This window comes from Periplaneta americana, chromosome 2 (assembly GCF_040183065.1).
Source record: "Periplaneta americana isolate PAMFEO1 chromosome 2, P.americana_PAMFEO1_priV1, whole genome shotgun sequence".
NCBI classification, from domain to species: Eukaryota; Metazoa; Arthropoda; class Insecta; order Blattodea; family Blattidae; genus Periplaneta; species Periplaneta americana.
The window spans coordinates 196,893,407-196,914,158 of record NC_091118.1 but is presented as its reverse complement, the minus strand read 5'-3'; the positions used below and the strand labels follow the sequence as shown (position 1 = coordinate 196,914,158).

The window sequence follows — 20,752 nt, the reverse complement described above, 5'->3', positions numbered from 1 at the left end:
GATATGTAAACAAATGCAAAAATAAAATTACAATTAATTGCAGAACAAAGGAGCAAATAACGTACATTCTATTGTAACTTTTATACCTTAATCTCAAACAGTCTTACTAATAAACCGTGTATAGTTTTTATACGAGGCTTATGCAGAGTTGAGACAGAAAATGTTACTAATAAACCGTGAATAAGCTATGGACGTATAAACAGGCTGTAACTATACAATGGGAATTGCTTTGCAGTAGTTATATATACGAAACCCCTTGTTTAAGCGTTGTATATAGAGAAAAAAATGGCCGTCCCTTTAACAGCTGTTCGTATCGACTGTCATTTTATGATGATGTTTACCTTGTAACCACAGAAGAACAAACCAAAGATCATAGAATTATTAGAATAATATTGCTGTAGCTTGTACTCTTTGACCAAAATGTAGTGTGGTAATCGATTAGAGCCAGTTGTACTATCAATATTTAACACGCCACACTAGAGCGCTCTACCGGATGCAATAGAGAACCTCAGATATTCTATTACCTTTCGTAACGAAGTAATGACGAAACTATGACGTAGCTGTGTAACAGTTACACAGTTATACACGACGTATGTAGTGATTATTAGTAAGGAATTTACACACGACTTATAAACGAGCTACTCATTGTATAAGTATAAGAGAGTTAAACGTCTGTATATATAGTTTTTATTAGTAAGACCGAAAATGTATATCTCAAGAAGATAGTTGTTTATAAAATCATAATACTTTTTAATTACTCTTAAGCAGATGCATTATTATTTAATTAAGAAATACTTTTTTAAGATTATGGATGTATGTATGTATCTAATGCTCAAGAGTTAACAAATGAAGTTATAATCTTTCTTGCTTCCCAGTATTTTGAAGTGATATCATTATAATTTTGAAGTGCTCCACAAACCATGAGATGTTCCATATCCATTTCCTTATTTTGAGAGAAGATAGAATGCTATTTTTAACAAAAAAAAAAAAACACTTTCAGGCTCCTAGTGGTTAGAGTTTTATGGTGCATGTTGTTCTCTTGACAATACCCAACTGTAATACCTGAATGGCTCAATGTGATGTTTTTAGCTCGTGAAACGAAAGATTTTCCCAATTGGAAATCATACACTAACAAACTTATGTTTTTCTGCATGTGATCATGAAACTTTTGACAGATATATGTGCAGACACATGAATTTAATATTTCTATCTTTTATACCACAGAGCTGTCCACCCACAAAGAGCGTGAAACAAATCAAACATTACCGTATTGGCCCGAGTGTAAGCCGCACCCGAGTATAAGCCGCACCCTTAATTTTAGGGGGAAAGGAGAAAAAAAAAGAAAAATTGAGTGCAGAATGAGAAAAAAAGGAAAATTGAGTGCAGTGAAATTTACCTGTCACATTACCCAGTTACAAAACTGTTTACACTATTTAAACACTTTTTCTTCAATTACGGTATTACGTGGGTAAATCACCAAAAATACCGATACAACTAATCACCGTCTTCTCCAATGTCACTGCTGACTTCACTACTACCGGTACCGGTATTTGTTTCATCACTGTCACTTTGTTCATCACTCTCCGCTCAAAGTACGTCGTCCTCACTGCCATCCAGCGCACATTAGACTCATCCACACTAAACTTTTTGCCGGCTTCTCTATTAGACGTACTCCTAGCATGACGAATAACTGCAAGTTTGAAACTAGCGTCATAACTGCGCCGAATTCCCAAGCTTGTTGAAGCTTTTCTTTCTACGTTTCCGCCCATGGCTGAACCCGTAGCTACGTACAAACTGTTTTAATCTGTCCTATCATACAAAAGAGTACGATCACTGTAATATGAAGACTGGTACATTGTTGCGTCATATACCATACGACTGCTGACAATTTCAAACACGAGCGCGTGGCATTGTTGCTCCATTTCAAAATGATAAAATTACCGGTAGCAACATGCGCCACATTTCAAGTTTAAATTTATCGGCCGCGCAAATAAGCCGCACCCCAACTTTTCGAGTTTGAAATTTGAATAAAAAGTGCGGCTTATATTCGGACCAATACGGTATTTAAACTGAACACTGAGGCAGTCCTCTGACGGAAGAGCTTTACATTCTGCCTACGTGTAAAGCTTTCAGTAACAATATATAATTTTCTTTTTTCCTAATAGGTTATGCAGAACTCTAATTGGAAATAAACCATCCAATCATTATTGTAAAATGTCGAACATACAGTAGACCTGCCTTATGTTTGAGTAGTGTGTAATCTTTGCTGTAAACTGAAGACATTGAAATTTGAATACATTTTGATTTTACTGTTGCAGGTCAGCTGGTGTGGCCAGTATGTCGCCACTTTGTGTTTCCTGAGTTTCTCCTGACGTCATGTCAGCACCTTCTAATACAGGAGTACGTGCGACTCTTGCATGGGTGGTGTGAGTGGAACAACTGTTCACGCAAGTTCTTACTAGGCTCTGCGTTGCTTGACATGGGCGAACCGTACAAGGCTTACGACTTGCTGGTTCAGGCTGCAAAGGGCATTACTACTGATGACTTCATGGCCACCAAGCTGGTGCCCTCTGCTGATGACCTCACCGAACAACGACTCCTAGTGCTATACTACCTCAAGGTAAAGGAACCAGACATTTAATAAAATTCAGTTACTAAGAAATTTTGAAAGTAAGGTTGCTAAAATTATAAAATACAGTAGAACTGGTTATAGCGACCTCGTTTTGTGCGACACCTCGCCTATAACATCAAATATTCTGTGGTCCCAACTAATTCCCCATAAGACAAATGCTTTTCTACCTTGCTTAATACAACAAACTTATATGCATCTACCTCGCATATACAGACGTGGACAAATTATTAGCAAAATTGAAGATTTTTATTATATATTTTTGCAAAATATGATTCTTCAATTTAGACTACACTTGACATTTTTGCATATTTCCAAATTATTAGCAAAATTGAAGATTTGTACTGTATACTTTTAGAAATTTTAACTCTTCAATTTGGACTACATTTGATATTTTTGCATATTTACAAATTATTAGCAAAACTGAAGGTTTTTATTATATATTTTTACAAAATTCGATTCTTCAATTTGGAATACAGTTGACATTTTGGATATTTTTTTTTCAAATTATTAGCAAAACTGAAGATTTTTATTTCATAGTTTTACAAAATTTGACTCTTCAATTTAAACTGTAGTTGACATTTTTGCTAATTTACAAATTATTAACAAAATTGAAGATTTGTATTATATATTTTTACAAAATTTAACTCTTCAATTTAAACTACAGTTGACATTTTTGCATATTTCTGTCTACTGTAATGATAGAAATATGCAAAATTGTCAATTGTAGTCTAAATTGAAAAGTCAATTTTGTAAACAGAATTATCATAAAAATCGTCAATTTTGTTAATAATTTGTCCACGTCTGTAACGTCATTTTCAACCTCAGTTTAGAATACAATTTTCTAAGAACCAAAGTATTTTAAGAAATATTTTGCTGAAATCTGGCAAATTCTTTACTGCTCCCTTCTATCACAGACCTCTGGAATGCAGGCAGATTCCCCACCCCATTGTAACCTGCCCGAATTCATGCGGTATTAATGGTACCTGCATGTGGTCAGTTTCGACAGGAAGTTTTCACTAAGTGCACGCATTTTAACGCAGTATGGTCACTAAAAGAAGTGAGTGACGCTTTAGAAGCCATTAGAATTGTGAACATTTCTATAAAGCTAGAGGAGGGAGTATGAAGCTAGGAGAAGGAGCAGTAAAATTGCAACTGAAATGATGAACATAGAATTTAATTTAGAAAGTGTATATGGGCAAGTAGGAGACAACAGAGTAAAATGACTGATTACTCACTCCTCAGTAAAGAAGTTTGGTGAGTAATGAACAAACTGTTTTAATACAGAATTCTGTATTTATAATTGTACGTGTATTTTATTGTGTTCATGGTATGCTTAAAAGTGAATACATAAATCTAAAATAAGCCTAATTATGTTCATTATTATTTTTCATTTTCCACCTCACTAGACTGATAATATGAATCTCCGTTACTACGACACTCGTTTATAACAACATAATTTTCAAGGTCCCTTGGATGTCGTTATAACCAAGTTCTACTGTATATACAAGATGGAAGTAATATAACTGTGCTGGTAATTTCTGCTAATTGAATAAGAAGGTTAAAATTTTTATAGGTATGAACAAGACTTGCTCTGTAGACAAGTTTTACTATCGCGATTTGTCTCGAATTTTTCCCAAGTTTTGCAAAATTGGCAATTTTTCACGTTAAACGCGATTTTTTTTTTTTTTTTACGAATATTGCCGAAATCCCACTATTCTATCTTCGACAATAAAACATTCAAAATAAATACGAAAGTAATGAGTTTGTCCTTACAGATGTGGCTTAAACCTTTTCCGTTTCTCAGTGTTGCATTGTTACAAGAATGTTTTCAGTCCAGTTCCTTACTGATTTTCCCCCTTTTTCTTCTCTCAGCTTTGCTAACATCATTACAGAGCTGGACAAATTATTAGACTGAAACGTTTTTCTTTCAAACATACTAGAATAATTCATCATATCAACTATCAATAGTCCACACCTGTGGAGTAATGATTAGTACCTCTGGCCACAAAACCAGGTGGCCCAGGTTCGAATCCCGGTCGGGACAGTTTACCTGGTTGAAGTTTTTCCCGGAGTTTTCCCTCAACCCAATATGATCAAATGCTGGGTAACTATCAGTACTGGACTCTGGACTCATTTCACTGGCATTATCACCTTCATTTCATTCAGATGCTAAATAACCTGAGATGTTGATGCAGCGTCGTAAAATAACCTATTAAAAGAACTATTTGTATAATTTACAGAGTCTATATTGTTGTAAAATATGATTGTTTATATCTGGTATATTTTTCCAATGGTTGGATATAATTTGTCTGGCTGTGTTGGTACTATTGGTGTTTAAATTATATACTGCAGAAGAACAGTCTGTTCTTCCATGGTCTGCAAAAAAGGCCGAATATGAACCCAATAGAAAATATATGGGCTATACGGAAGGAGAAACTGAACAAAAAGAAGCTTACAACAAAACATGGACTCTTGAAGCACTGTCTGATATCTGGCTAAATGATGATGTTATTCAAAGAAAGTGTCAAACTTCGGTTTCCAGCATCCCTGACAAAATCAGCATGTTAATGAAGAATAAGAGAATGTTCACAAAATATTAGTAACCTACAGAGTCAATTTTCTGTTCATTATTTCTATGCAAAATGTATTTTTGTTCATTATTTCTGTCGATATATACAGCTTTGTTGCACATGTAATCACTTTTGTCTAATAATTTGGTTAGCACTGATTTATTAGCATATTAAATTATTAAAGGTTTTAAAGTTTTCCCATCACTTGGCATGAATTTAAAATTGAGTCTATGAAAAATTTTATGCTTTTAAAACTTGTAATGCCAGATGGAATGTGTGAATGGAATGGGAATAAAATACATCAAATTATAACCTAAAAGAAAGATATTCGTATATGATGGTGTACATGTATTTTCTGCAGGTGATCAAGATGTTCGAGCAGCAGAGATGTAGTGACTGTGTGATCAATGTGGCAAGCACAGCCATAAGCGTTGCCTCAGCTGATGACCCAGATCTTCCCACGCTTCACTCGGTGGTGTTTTGTCATCATTTAAAACTTGGACACCATCAAGAGGCTTATCACTCCCTGATAGCCAATCCAGATGCTGCCCGTAGGAAGGATTGTCTGAGGCAGCTTGTGGTGACCTTGTTTGAGCGGCGAAGGCTGGACACGTTGGCAGACTTCCCATATCAGGTTGGTTGCACATTATTGCTGTTCTGTTATGCTGCAGAATTCATAACTACATGCTCAGCAGCTGTTCTTGTGCATTAATTGTAGTTAATTTTAATTAATATTTATTAGTTTAAGATTAATTTATTTCTCCTTGGTGCAATATGTATTATGTTACGGTATTTTAAGTTGGGCCAGTGTTCCTAATTACATAAGAAGGTCATTGGAATTACTGCAAAAGAGAATAAGAAAAATTTTCCTATAAATATCTCTTGATTACCCTACTGAACTTCTTTATTCGGACTTTAACGTTTTCAATTTGGAGCAGATATACAAATAAATATACATTATTAACGTTCTTTGATGAGAACAAGAAAAATTTGAACACATAATTGGCATATATTCCGTTATCTCCTGTCTTAGTTGCCTCATGAGTGATGCCTTATTGGTGTCACTTATGAGGTTCAAACCTGTCTTCAGACAATTGACTAAACAACACTTGACATAATTATAATATGAAAAAGAACATATTATTTCATTTCACGGAGTCGAAAAGTTTAATGGCTACTGGTATGAAATGTGGCTTCAATTTTATGATTTAAAAGTATATCATAATTTAATTTCTCAGTGCCCTGATTTAGAGAATATAAGTACAATGAAAATTAAAGATATTATTAAGAAAAATTAACATAGACAATAGGTAATTAATTGCTAAATGTTTATTTTAATTAATGTTTAGTTATAAATTCCTTCAATTGTAATTACTTATTTTATCATATATTGTTTGTAATCTGTGCTATATTCTTTTTATTACTTGAATCTCTTGTTTATTTTTTCTTCTTTGACCTGCATAGCTATAATGCAGTTTTGAACCCCTGAACACGAGCATTGCTCATATGGGGACGAATTCATTCAATTTAATTTATTTAATATGTTCAGTGTTGTTTAATGTATGTAAAAGTTTTTAATGAACAGAGAGGGTTTGGAATTGAAAAGGTTACATCAACTGCTTGTCTATGTGGATGACGTGAATAATGTTCGGAGAAAATCCACGAACAATAAGGAAAAACACAGGAATTTTACTTGAAGCAGTTGAAAGAGATAGGTTTCGGAGTAAATCCCGAAAAGACAAAGTATATGATTATGTCTCGTGACCAGAATATTGTACGAAATGGAAATATAAAAATTGGAAATTTATCCTTTCAAGAGGTGGAAAAATTAAAATACCTGTATCTAGAAGCAATAATAACAAATATAAATGGTACTCAGGAGGAAATTAAGTGCAGAATAAATATGGGAAATGTCTGCTATTATTCGGTTGAGAAGCTTTTGTCATCTAGTCTGCTGTCAAAAAGGCTGAAAATTAGAATTTATAAAACAGTTATATTACCGGTTGTTCTGTATGGTTGTAAAACTTGGACTCTCACTTTGAGAGAGGAACAGAGGCTAAGGGTGTTCGAGAATAAGATGCTTAGGAAAATATTTGGAGCTAAGAGGGATGAAGTTACAGGAGAACGAAGAAAGTTGCACAATGCAGAACTGCACGCACTGTATTCTTCTCCTGACATAATTACGAACATTAAATCCAGATGTTTGAGATGGGCAGGCCATGTAGCACGTATGGGCGAATTCAGAATTGCATATAGTGTGTTAGTTGGGAGGCTGAGACGTAGATGGGAGGATAATATTAAAATAGATTTGATGAAGCCGGGATATGATGGTAGAGACTGGATTAATCTTGCTCGGGATATGGACCAATGACAGGCTTATGTGAGGGTGGCAATGAACATAAGTAAAAGTTTTCAATGTAATTAACGTATATTTTTATAATGTATATGTAAATGTAAAAGAAAAATTAAACTGTGATAAATTTCTTAGCGTAGCTTCCTCTGTGAGGGAAATAAAACTGTAGGTTTATGATATTTGTTGGGTCATGAATGGAGTTCACATTGAGCATAATGTATTCAGAGTATGTAAAACTTTCAGTGTTTGTCCTAGAAATGTCAACAGTTGTAACTATATAGTTGTAATACTTGCCTTGGTGTAACAAATTAAAAGTGTTACACTCATTTTTTTACTATTCAGTATATGTATTAAATTTTAGCAGCTCTTTACTTATTTCCATGTTAAGCTCTGAATATTGGTAGACTGATTTGTGAATGTTGCAGGGAATGTATGAGGACTTGGAGAGGATAGTGGAGTCGCGTGCAAGGTCGCTGGATCTCTTGTCTTCGAATTACTATAACTTCCTATACTCATTCCACGTAAAGAAAGGGAACTTGCGTAAAGCAGCAAGTGTGATGTATGAGCAAGGCATGCGACTTGGCCAAGAGACTTCCAGTGGACCAGACTCGCTCCAGAGACAAGCAAAGTGCTACCTTGCGTGCCTGAATGCCTTGCGACTGGTAGACCCAAAATATGCCTGGATTGTGAAGCCAGTGCCTCATGTTGAAATAGAAAATGAGGTGAGGGTCGATGTGTTGCTTATACAGTAAAACTTCTTTATATGTTTCACATTTACACATTTTTCACAGTTATATGTTTCTTTTGAAGTCTTGGCAAAATCCCTATACCATCCATGTTAATTTATTTTGGTTATACATTTTTATTCCAATTAATCGAAATTTGCAGCTTGATGCTTTACTTTTCGCTGATGATTTAGTTCTCATGGCATCAACTGAAGACGATTTACAATATTCAGTACACAATTTAAATATGGTCATTGAAAAATATAACATGGAAATTAATATTGAAAAAACGAAAATCATGTCATTTTGTGGGAAATTCCCTGTACCAAGTAAAATCTGTTTGAATAATAAAATAATAGAAAGAGTAAATACCTTCACTTACCTTGGCTATACACTATCACCTTATGATGAAGTAGATATTGCTGAAAAAATATGTAAATATAATAAAACAATGGGGATCATTAATAAAATCATGAAACCTTCACTAGTACAAAGACACACAAGAATAGGCTTGTATAAAACCTTAGCACAGCCAGTATTAAGCTATGGTAGTGAAGCGTGGACTGTGAAAAATAAAGATGTCAGTAGAATAACAGCAAGTGAGATGAGGATTATGAGAGCAACAGCTGGATATACTCGCTGGGATCATAAAAAAAAATGAGGACATAATACAAGAACTTCAAATAGAACCCATTATGCAGTTCATCAGCAAATATCAACTTCAGTGGAAGGGTCATCTCGAACGAATGAATCGATGCAGAATTCCAAAAGCATTGTTTCATTCTCATCCGTATGGCAAAAGATCTCTAGGCTGTCCAAAGAAGAGATGGACTGAAAATTCTAGTTTGAGACCGTAACAGGCCACTTGGCCTAATACTTGTTAGGAAGACGACGACATTTTTTTACACTTATACGATAGTATTTTAACCCCAGGAGATATGAAACATCATACATTCTAAATAAATTTTGCTCGAAATTAGGTTTGCTGTGAAAATGTAAGAACGCGAAAATGTTGTTGTTGTTTTCTAATGCCAGGCGTTTGACAGTAAAGTCATTTGACCTCTTGCACTCCAATATTTTTCGAAGATATTATCATGGTCAGCCACTGAAGCACAGATTTTGAGGTGTTCCGAATCCATTTCTTGATTTGAGTTGCACAGTGGGCAAGAAAATGGCAAGTTGTGGCCGATTTAAGTGAACACCATATTTTAATGTTTTGGTGGCTACTTCATTCACGCACAACCCCCAGAATGTCTGGAGGACCACACCTGCTGTTGGTCGACGGGTCCATTGGACCTAGCTGGGAGATCTTGTTGATCACCAGCTTTCCCTCCTTAAGCCACTGGAGGACGATTTTAGTGTCATAGCAGGTCAGCACTAGGAACAGAAAAGTAGAAAGAGGAGGAAGGAAAGTGAAATGAACCCCTAGGCCTCGAATGCTCTAATGCTGTTGAGGTCGAAGAAAATAAGAGTTCAGTCAGAGGACTGGGTAGGAAAGGGTAAAGAGGGAATTAGGTATTGAATAGAGGAAAATTATACCAAATTCAGTCATTAACTCATCAAGCTGACCAGTGCTAATTGATGAGTAGTCCCTCCCTTTAGTTCAGCTTGTAAAATTATGCTTACTAACAGCTGCACCACGGGAAGGTAGGGATGGGACATTGGGTATTTGTCCAGGTTGGTTCCTTAAAGCCTTCAATGGGAAGGATTAATGGCTCTCCCCCCTGTATCCGACAGATATCCTTTTGCAGCCTGCTGTGAAAATGTAAGAACGCGAAAATACAATACATGTTCATTGCTCGTATTTTTTACTTGTATATTAAAAAAATGGGGTATTCGAGAAAATACGGTATTGTCACTGCATAACACAAATGTAAAACTGGCATTGTGTTTAGATTCCCAAACTTCTATAACCTGGGATCTGATGAAAACCAGTTCTACTAATTTGCTGATGCAAGAGAGCTACAAGGCTCCAAAAACTTGAAGACATTCAACCCTGCAGATAGTAGTGCATTGTCTTATCTTGCAGGTGGATGATGTGCCTCTTGGAATGAGTCCAAAGCGGCGTTCAGACGGTGAACAAGTATTCCAACACAAGTTGAAGCGACAGGTGCAAGTGTTGGAACTGCCAGACATACAGAAAGAATATGAACTAGTGAACGCTCGTTTACGGCTTATGAAGCACAGCCCTGACCTCTACTCCAGCATAGGTATATTGTTTCTTCTACAGAATATTGTTTTAATGCCGAACTAAAAAAATTGAATTCAGTTTTTACATGTTTTATTGATCTGTGTGAAAACTGGAATGTGATGAAATCATAATGAAAATTCTGTCCCACAGGTCCTCGCCTCACAGCTGCTGAACTGGTGGCAATCCTGACAAGTGTGGGGATGTACCAAGTGGCCTTGAAGCTCTGCCATTTATTTTCTCTACCTCCGCAGGGAGTATTTGAAGGACTTGCTGCTGCTTGTGTTAAGCTGATGGCAGAAGACGCAGACAGAGACAGCGGTGGGGCTTGGGACTGGCTAGTAGAGAATGATTTTGCAGGTTAGTAATGCGAAAATTTTCATTGGGTTTCCATCAGATGTGCAGTCAGACATGACGACTCTGAACATTTGCAACTTAACCTCTTTGCCTACGAAAATATGTTACTAATAATTGAATTATTTAGAATAACCTTCCAACATAAAGGTAAAGTACAGTAAGTAAATAAGTCATTCAGTATGTAGAATCGTGTGATATCTGGTAACAGTTGGCAACACTGATAAGACGGCAATATTTGCTGTTTAGGAACTGTTCTTACGTGACCCTCACTATAAGTAATTTTAAAAATAAACTATACATTCTAGATTAAAGATTTTAGAGTATAAGAGAACTATACATGCATGCAAAGCTTCATTAAAATATCTTACATACTTCTAGAATTATCAGGTAAGTGCTGTTCAGCTGAACAAATTGCTCCACAAATTTTCTTAATTAAAAAAATATATATACAGAGTGTAACGAAAATAGCGGGCCAAACTTCAGGGTATGGATTTCTCATATGTAGAGAAGAAAACAAGGTTATATGAACATGGGTCCGGAAATGCCTGGTCGCCGTGTTATAGGGGTTACAAGGAGGATCATTGTGCACTACAGAAGCTAGATATTAGTTGATTAATGTTCCAGTCTGTGTACATTTGTTTACAGGAACTGTTAAAAATGTCCACCTTCTGCCTGAATATAGGCTGCAGTTCGTCGTCACATTGAAGTGCACACCTGCTCCCTAATTCCTGACATAGCACATATTGTCCGACAGTGTTGCTCAAGTCTCACACATTTCAGTCTGGATGTACGTGGACATCTTAATGCAACATTCCCTGGCCGATGGATAGGGTGAGGTGGACCAACTACTTGGCCTCCACGTTCGCCAGATCTCAACCCACTGGACTTCTACTTGTGGGGGCAGTTGAAGTCGCTTGTGTATTCGACTCCTGTGAACGATGTGGAAACCTTCTATCTGCGAATTGAGCAACACTGTCGGACAATATGTGCTATGCCAGGAATTTGGCAGCAGGTCCAGACATAAATGCGACGAACTACGACCTGTATTCAGGCAGGAGGTAGACATTTTGAACAGTTCCTGTAAACAAATTGAACAGTTCCCGGGCTGCTGATCCGGAGCTGCGTTCGGGCTTGGATTGGATCCCCCTTTGATCTCATTGAATGGTTTCTTCGGAGATTTTCCCCAGCCGTGGGACTGAAGCCGGATGGTCTATGGCGAGTCCTCGGCATCAACCCCTTTGATTTGATTACCTGGTTGGGTTTTTCCGAGGTTTTCCCCAACCAAAAGGCAAATGCCGGGTAATCTTTTGGCGAATCCTCGGACCTCACCTCATCTCACTACATCTCGCCAAAATATTGTAAAAAATTGCACAAAATTGTAAAAATTGTAGGAAATTACTAAATTGTAAATCTAAAAATTTGTAAAATTGTTGTTGTTGTTGTTGTTTTCTAATGCCAGGCATTTGACAATAAAGTTAATTGACATCTTGCACTCCAATATTTTTCAAAGATATTGTCATGTAAAAATTGTAATTATAATATTGTAAAATTTTGACTTGTTCCACATCTTAAAGCTTCATTGCTCATATAAGATCTATGGAATAAAATAAATGAATGAATTGTTTAGTTATGTACAGGTAGTTTACATGAAGGATGCCAATTTTTATTTCTAAAGGGCCTATAGAATCGGAGACAAAAAAGTTGAAATATAAAAATTATACTAGTGAAAGATATGTTGTTGTTGTTGTTTGTTGTTTTCTAATGCCAGGAGTTGACATTAAAGTCATTTGACCTCTTGCACTCCAATAGTTTTCAAAGATATTATCATGGTCAACCACTGAAGCACAGATTTTGAGGTGAGCGAAAGATATACCTCTCCCCATAACTCCTGTTTTCTTTATTTCCCAGAGCTGGGTATTGGAGAAGCTACAGCTGTGTCGTTGGCATGGCGACTGCTGGAGGCACTGCTGATGAAGTACGAGAGTCCACGACTGAGCACGTTGCACAAAGCTGTGGCAGCTCGCCTGCTAGGACTGGGTGCCTTCTTGCCACACTGGCTTGTTGTGTCGTACAAGCAGAGAAACCCTGCCGAGCTCTTGCGTCTCTTACTCAATGCTGGCCGTCTTGTGGAGGCAAGTGAACTCGCAATAGAGTACATCTGGGCTGTTCTGGGTCGCGGGAAGGAGCACTTTGGGCTGGAGACCTGCCTGGTTGCCTCAGGTCCTCCTACTTGGCTACCATTCCAAACTTTAGACCTCCTTCTGCTGGAACTTCAGGAGGCCAGTGATGAAGATGATGAGTACAAACAGGTGAGTGTATAGGCTTCGATTAGTCACGTGTAGGGACCCCCATAAAACGTTGAGTAATGTACATCAAAGTCGGTAAATAAAACTACAGTAGAACCCCGATTATCCATCATCCTATTAACCGATTGGTGGATTAACCGTCTGTCTTTCTCTCGCTTTTGTTTTTTTACTGCAGAAATAAATTAATTACTGGGTGTATTAGATATTCCGTAAGTGGAAATATAAGGTATAATCCATATAGAACCTATAAATCTGGAATATAAATAAAACTCAATAGATAACAACTTATTACCAATATTAATCCTAGAAATCTCGTACCCAAATCAACACATTTTTTTTTTCTATAGTCTGTTATTACAAGCCTTTCCCATTACACAGTATGGTCTACTGTTCGAATTGTCGTACTGTATAACTTCTATATGAATGGTTTTCTACGGGTGTCGAAATCTCATTGTGCTAAGAATCGAAAAAAAGTTGTAAATAATTTAGTGGTTTGTGGAAAGAGAAACCGTGGCTGAAATCGCATCAAAATACGGGATTGGAGTGTATAAAGCACGTAAATCTACAACATGAGACCTCCACTACTCATCTTTCCACAGACAGCCACTACAAGGAATTTCCTTGCCCCTTAACAACCTGTCGTTGATAACCAGACTTAAATTTGTGAACTTCTGATCCACTGTCTAGCATGTTAAGCACAACAACGCGAAGGGAAGGGAATTACGAAAGTGTAAATAGGCTATTATTTACTAAATTTACGAAAATCTTTTATGGTACGGATTATCCTATTTTTTCGATTAACCGTTTCGCCCACCCCCTTCATTATCACGGATAATAGAGGTTCTACTGTACTGTAAGTCGTGTAAATGGTCGTTATTGAAATATATAAATCTAAAAAAAAAGTCTGTATTTAAAAATGTAAATCGTGAAGAAAAAATATGTTGTTGTTTTCTAATGCCAGGCGTTTGACAATAAAGTCATTTGACCTCTTGCACTCCAATATTTGTGAAAATGGCAAGTTGTAGCTGATTTAAGTGAACACCATATTTTAATGGTTTGGTGGCTACTTCATTCACACACAACTCCCAGAATGTCTGGAGGACCACACCTGCTGTTGGTCGACGGGTCCACTGGACCTAGCTGTAGATCTTGTTGATCACCAGCTTTCCCTCCTTAAGCCACTGGAGGACGATTTTAGTGCCATAGCAGGTCAGCACTAGGAACAGAAAGGTAGAAAGAGGAGGAAGGAAAGTGAAATGAACCCCTAGGCCTCGAATGCTCTAATGCCATCGGGGTCGAAGAAAGTAAGAGTTCAGTCAGAGGACTGGATAGGAAAGGGTAAAGAGGGAATTAGATATTGAATAGAGGAAAAATTATACCAAATTCAGTCATTAACTCATCAAGTTGACCAGTGCTAATTGATGAGTAGCCTCTCCCTTTAGTTCAGCTTGTAAAATTATGCTTACTAACAGCTGCACCACGGGAAGGTAGGGATGGGACATTGAGTATTTGTCCAGGTTGGTTCCTTAAAGCCTTCAATGGGAAGGATTAATGGCTCTCCCCTCTGTATCCGACAGATACCCTTTTGCAGCCAAAGAAAAAATATGAATTTAATTACTGAAATCGTTTTATCAGTCATCACATCCAGTACAACTTCAGTAGTTATATCTTGCCATTAGCACAGCATGGCTCCATTCAAATTTATTCCACTGGCAGGAAAACACCGAACTTGACGAGCAAACTGTATTTACACTGTTACTCTCTAGACGGGGAAAAGTTAGGTCTAAGTTCATTTGCACACTATGACAGGCCACTTGGCTGCCGAATTATCAAAATACATTATTCCTTAGTCTTTGAAAATGCTTTGTATAGGGGAGAGTCGGGTAGTATCAGACATCGTGTAATATCAGACAGTGCGTTTCTTTCATCTACCACCATATGGTAGTACCTGAATGACATGGTTACGTTTCTCTATGCGACATCACAGAAACGTAACCATGTCAATCAGGTACTATCGTGTGGTAGATGAAAGAAACTCACTGTCCGATATTACCCAATGTCCAATACTACCTGACTCTCCCCTACATTTCTTCTTACTGTGTTAAGTCCGGTTCCTACGATCCTTGTTTCTGTGATGGATTGCATGCTGGAAGCATTGATGGCAAATCTGCGTGCTTGTTTGCTGGAAATTCTGCTATAATTCATTATTAAAAAAGTAAACAAAAGTTAATTATAAGTAAACTAATTGGAATATCAAAGTGAAAATTGTGTATTACATATCCACATTGTGAGAAATATGTGGTAAAAGTTTCAGATTAATTGATGTAAAAGCGTAGAAATTAAAAATTTCACAGATCCATGGTCTTAATGCAAAATAACCTAGTAGTTGATTCAGTAGCATTAAATAACATACTAGAAAAAAAACTTTTTTGTGACTGGTGGTTCACTTCCTTGTATGCAACCTACGACCATTCTTAAGAACTGTATGTTTGTTGTGTGAAGGTATATGTGACAGAATTATTCTTGCTTAAAGTCAGCTTCATATTTTACAATTAGAATGCTATTTTGTCGGAATTGGACTTGATATAAAAATAACTGCTCACATATTCATAAAGTATTGCACCGAATGTCTCGTCAATTGTTTTTAGTTACACGTTCAGTTGAGAGATCTCATGGACTATTACCTGCAGACAGCAAAGAGGACATCAGAAGATAAAGTTCTCCTCCTTACATCTGCCCGTTCCATGTAAAGTAAGTATGAAAATTGTCATGTTTACAAGCTTAATTTTTGTTTTGTTGTAATGGATTTATGTAATTTCTCTTAGAATATCGGGGAAGTGAAATTGTGTAAAAATGTAGCAACATATTTGTACATCAAAATTTCGTGAGTATATTTCTTTTACTTAAATTTCTCCATAGGATTTTGATCCTAAGGTTGTATGTTTTTTTTTTATGGTAATATTTTTCTTCAAATTTAGTAGTTATCATAATGAATATTAAGGAACAGGATTCAAGTTGATCAGCTCGTTTCTTCCTCTATTTTTCCAATTAGTTTTTTTTTCAAAATTCTCTAAAGATTTGGTTAAGAAAGTTCAATTCATATACAAAATATAATTTTAAAAAAGTATTGCATTTTTTACGCTCTGTATACAAATGTTCTTTGATATCACTGTACAGGTAAATTGAAATTTTCTATGTTGGCAAGGGGTCAAACGTATAGGCCATAATTAGCAGAATGTTAAGGCAATACATAGATCCACTAAGTTACTCCAGTGCAAATGTGAACTTGCTCTAATGTATTTTTTCCTCTTTTACAGCTGCTGAAGATGAAAGCTGGAAGCAATTCAATATACCCAGTATTGTATGTAATATGTCACTGCCATGTGTATGAGTTGCAATAATAAATTTTGTAAGTATGTTTAATATAACAGTGCATTTCCTTTTCATAATGTAGAAAGTAAAATGAAAACCTGAATTTCCTGGACATATTTTTAGTATTTTTACATTGTGTAAATGACATCAAGGACTCTGACAAGGTTAGAGTGGGTTAGATGAAGGGATGGCTAAGCGACAGAAGTCTGAAGACTACAACAAGGTGAGAGTAGGCTAGGTAAGGGGATAACTAAATTACATAAAATTAAATATAACAAGGTTAGAATGGGTTAGATGAGGGGGGTAGTTAAGTGATAGGAGATCGAGGACTGTGACAAGGTTAGAACCAAAACTTAATGTAACTAAACAATTCTGTTAATAATTAATATTAGAGGAGAAAAATTAGTAAACAATTCTGGCTTTGGAAAGGATAACCTTAAAATGGGTAACCAAACTTTTTGATCGGACACTGCCATCTGAATATTGGACCTCACTGATGACTCAACTTGTAGGAAAGGTGGGATGGATGTTGAGTCATCAGCTCACATTTTGCTGGATTGTCCGTGTCAGGCATTGATATCTCAGGAAACACATGTTTTCTCCTGAGGAAAATAAAACCTAGCAGCATTGCAAAGTTGGTCAGACTTTACTGTCTCCTGGGTTGATTTCCAATTTATAGGGTGTACAATGGTCCATTTGTGCCTAAGTGCTTAAATAGCAGTCTACACCTTACATAGGAAGAAGAAGACACAGCAGTACAAAGAAAAACTATAAAACTGCCTTTCATCTCAAGTTTCTCCGAAATCATTTTATTTTTAAAATTATCATTGTTCTGTATTCTCTCCGCAAATCATATTGTATTTTATTTTTAAGTTAACCTCTGCTTTGTATTCTGGATCCTAGTTGTCAGCTATAGATGTTGGCTAGATGTCCCAACTTGTGGAATTAGTAATGTATTTATTTAGTAGTAAACATTAAGTTCATTAGTGCATGAATTGTTAATGTTTTTTATGACAAGATTATTCCCGATATTTTGTACTTATTTTATTTAACCCGGAGGTTAGCACTGAAATCGGAGTTATGAGGTATACTGCCCGCAGATTTTTGTCCATGTCCAAAATGGCTGGAGGCCTGCACCGCGCATAAGATCATATTCCCGATCGAACAAGACTACGTTTATTTAAATTGTATTATTAGTCGCAAAGTTACAGTGTTGGAATAGATCACCCTGTGAACATTACATCGCTGTTTCCATCCTGGTACCCCGTGTGTTGGTCTGATTTTGGTCACAAGATCTTTCATTTGGCACCAAAATAAGTACGCTAGCACATCGGAGTCACAAGATGTACTGTTGAAAATTTCCACCCATGCCAAAAATGACTGCCAGTTGCCTTGGGTCTCCACCAGCACTTCGTGTATGTGCGGTGCCAACTCAAGGTCATATCCGTATCATAGTCATATACCCTATCGAACAATATCACATTTATTATTGTATTATTATTTACGAAGTTTTAGTGTCGGAATGGATCACCCTGCAAACATTACATCAACGTTTCCATCCAGGTACCCCATGTGTCGGTCTGATTTTCAAGATGTATTCACGTCAAAAAATAATTGAATGTGTTAGAAAAATTACAATGACAGCCTTTCAGTTGCCCATGTACTGCTCCTAACAACTGAAAGAGAATAACCCTTGTTACTTATTGTGGGTTTCAATCAACTCAACAAGGTCTGTTTTATGACTGTTGAAAATTTTGTTTGTCTACATACTATAGTTCTGGAGAAAATTCTGTTTCTTTTGAAGTAAGTTAAAGTATACAGAACAGCTGGAAAACTCTAAGTGTACAGTTTTCACTCAAAATTCAATGCAAACACGTTTTATCATCCAGCATCCATTTCATTCTTACACAAAATCTGCCAGCTCACAATAACGCTTCCTCAGAGAACTGTAGTCTGACACTGAAGAGCTGGTGGGGAAAGTTTGTATGGCATGTTGTTTTTGTACAGAACAGGCTTTCTTTCCCAACCCTCAAATTCATTGTATCCTTGCTCAGTTGGCAATGGCAGATAGAGTTTCGGGAACTTCTAAGTTGCAATGGTAGTAATAAATCACCAAGGCTGATGAAAAAATTTGCATTTTATTTACATGTATATAAAAAACATTCACAGAATTTTATTTCAGTCTTTAAAACGTATAAATCTGTCCAAGGCATTGAGATCACAATATTTCACATTAAATGAGATGCAATCAAGATGATTTCTTATACTTGCAACAGTATTGAAATGACATACACATAATTATTAGGGATAGGATTTTTATGCACTATAAGGTAGTAGAGTTCACTGCTGTGAAGTAATGGTTAGTATTTCTGACTGTGAAATGAGTGAGTCCAGGTTCAAATCCTGGTTGGGCCTGGTTCAGGTTTTTACCGGGGTTTTCTCTCATCGCATTAAGAGCAAATGTCCTGTAACTTTTGGCACTAAGACCCTGGACTCATTTCACTGGCAGTATCACCTTCATATCATTAGATGCTAGATAACTATAGCAGTTGATAAAGCGTCATAAAATAAACCAATAAAAAAAAACTATAAGGTAATATTGCGGTCTCGAATATATTTAACCGTGTCCCCATATTATGTGTCTGATACCAGATATTTCTGAATACTTTTCCATGGGGTGGGAAGCAATACATATTATGTCTAATCACGGATGCCTTTAAAGAAGACAAAACTAATTTAAGTGCACCATCTCTTGATAACTGCTCTAACAGTTAATTGCACGTACAATATGCTTGGCATGTAGTTCAATAGGTGAGTACTTCCCTCCTTCAGGAATGGAAGATTTAAACTTAGTAACATCGTAAACCAGACTTGCTTAAGCGTAATGTACACCACACCTACCCAAATGTTGTTGAGGTCATTATCATATCAGACGCGTCTGGAGGCATAGTTAAATACACTGGTCAAAAAAAGTTAAGCATATTTCCAGTTTACCCAATAATACCTGATATTTATGCTTCTTTTGGTTTTATGTGGCACGTATTATGTTTACCAATTCAAACTCTTTCATTTGTTTTATTCTGCATCACTAGGTAACGTCCAAATCACGGCTAGTAAACAAAGCCTGTAATTCGAGCAAAGTTCAATCAGTGTAGTTTCGCTTCATAGTGCAGTACAATGGCTCGGAACACCCTTACAATGGCAGACCGCATCAAAATCATCACTTTGATAGAACAAAACATGAGACAAGTTGATGTTGCTAACATCCTTCATGTGAATCAGAGTATTGTCTCCAGACTGTGGAGAAAGTTCCAGGAAACCCAGTCAATAGCAGATCGACCTCGCGAGGGCCATCCACGCAAAACAACACCAGGTCAGGACCGGAATGTAAGGTTATCTGCACGTAGAAACCCTATAGCCTCAGCTACAACTCTGCGCCATGACCTGCGCGAAGCCACTGGTGTTGTTGTAAGTAGCCAAACTATGCGCAATAGACTTCATGACATAGGGTTGTGTGCTCGAAGACCACTCAAGACTCCAGCACTCCATCCACATCACAGAGGTTCTCGTGCAAGATGGGCTAGAGCACATGAGAATTGGACACGAGGCCAATGGACCAGAACTTTATTCTCAGACGAAGTGAGAATGGGCCTACACCCTGACAACAACTCTATTCGCGTATGGATACGAACAGGGGAACGAAATCATTCCTCAATGACCGTGGAACGTCACCAACAGTTTGGTGGTTAAGTCTTGTTTTGGACAGGTGTCATGTTTGGCCGCTGCACACCACTGGTTTCAATAGAGGGAAACATGACTGCCGCCGTGTATGAGAACAACATCCTCCAACCCATAGTAAGTGGTTTTGCAGAGACTGTAGGAGAAGGGTTCACTCTACAGGACGATAATGCTCGGCCTCATCGTGCTCATAGTGTGCAGCGATATCTGGTAGAACATGGGATCCGAAGAATGGATTGGCCAGCATGCTCACCGGATATGAACTGCATAGAGCATGCATGGAGCTTTCTCAGGAGAGCCATTTCCAATCGTCCACATCACCCATTAACGATTCAAGAACTCAGGAATGCTGCCTTGGAAGAATGGGACAATTTGCCTTAGGAGAGCTTAGATGCTTTGGTACTGAGTATGCCCCGTCGCATACAAGAGTGCCTCAGGGTTCGTGGAGGACCAACACGTTATTAAACAGGGTACTGAAAGCACCATTTCCTTTTCTTTGATGATGTACGAA

The 20,752-nt window shown here is 37.0% G+C and overlaps 1 protein-coding gene across 2 annotated transcripts in view; it reads left to right on the top strand.

Moving 5' to 3' along the window:
- The window catches only part of Nup160 (nuclear pore complex protein Nup160), a 62,575-nt gene extending 46,016 nt beyond the window's left edge, over window positions 1-16,559 (top strand). For both annotated transcript variants that reach the window (XM_069819282.1, XM_069819281.1), the window contains exons 14-21: window positions 2,319-2,620; window positions 5,564-5,836; window positions 7,981-8,277; window positions 10,310-10,490; window positions 10,622-10,828; window positions 12,734-13,134; window positions 15,780-15,882; window positions 16,449-16,559. In XM_069819282.1, coding sequence (XP_069675383.1) covers window positions 2,319-2,620; window positions 5,564-5,836; window positions 7,981-8,277; window positions 10,310-10,490; window positions 10,622-10,828; window positions 12,734-13,134; window positions 15,780-15,881 — 1,763 coding nt within the window. In that variant the 3' untranslated portion in view covers window position 15,882; window positions 16,449-16,559. The remainder of the gene's footprint in view (window positions 1-2,318; window positions 2,621-5,563; window positions 5,837-7,980; window positions 8,278-10,309; window positions 10,491-10,621; window positions 10,829-12,733; window positions 13,135-15,779; window positions 15,883-16,448) is intronic.
- The last annotated feature ends 4,193 nt before the right edge of the window (window positions 16,560-20,752 follow it).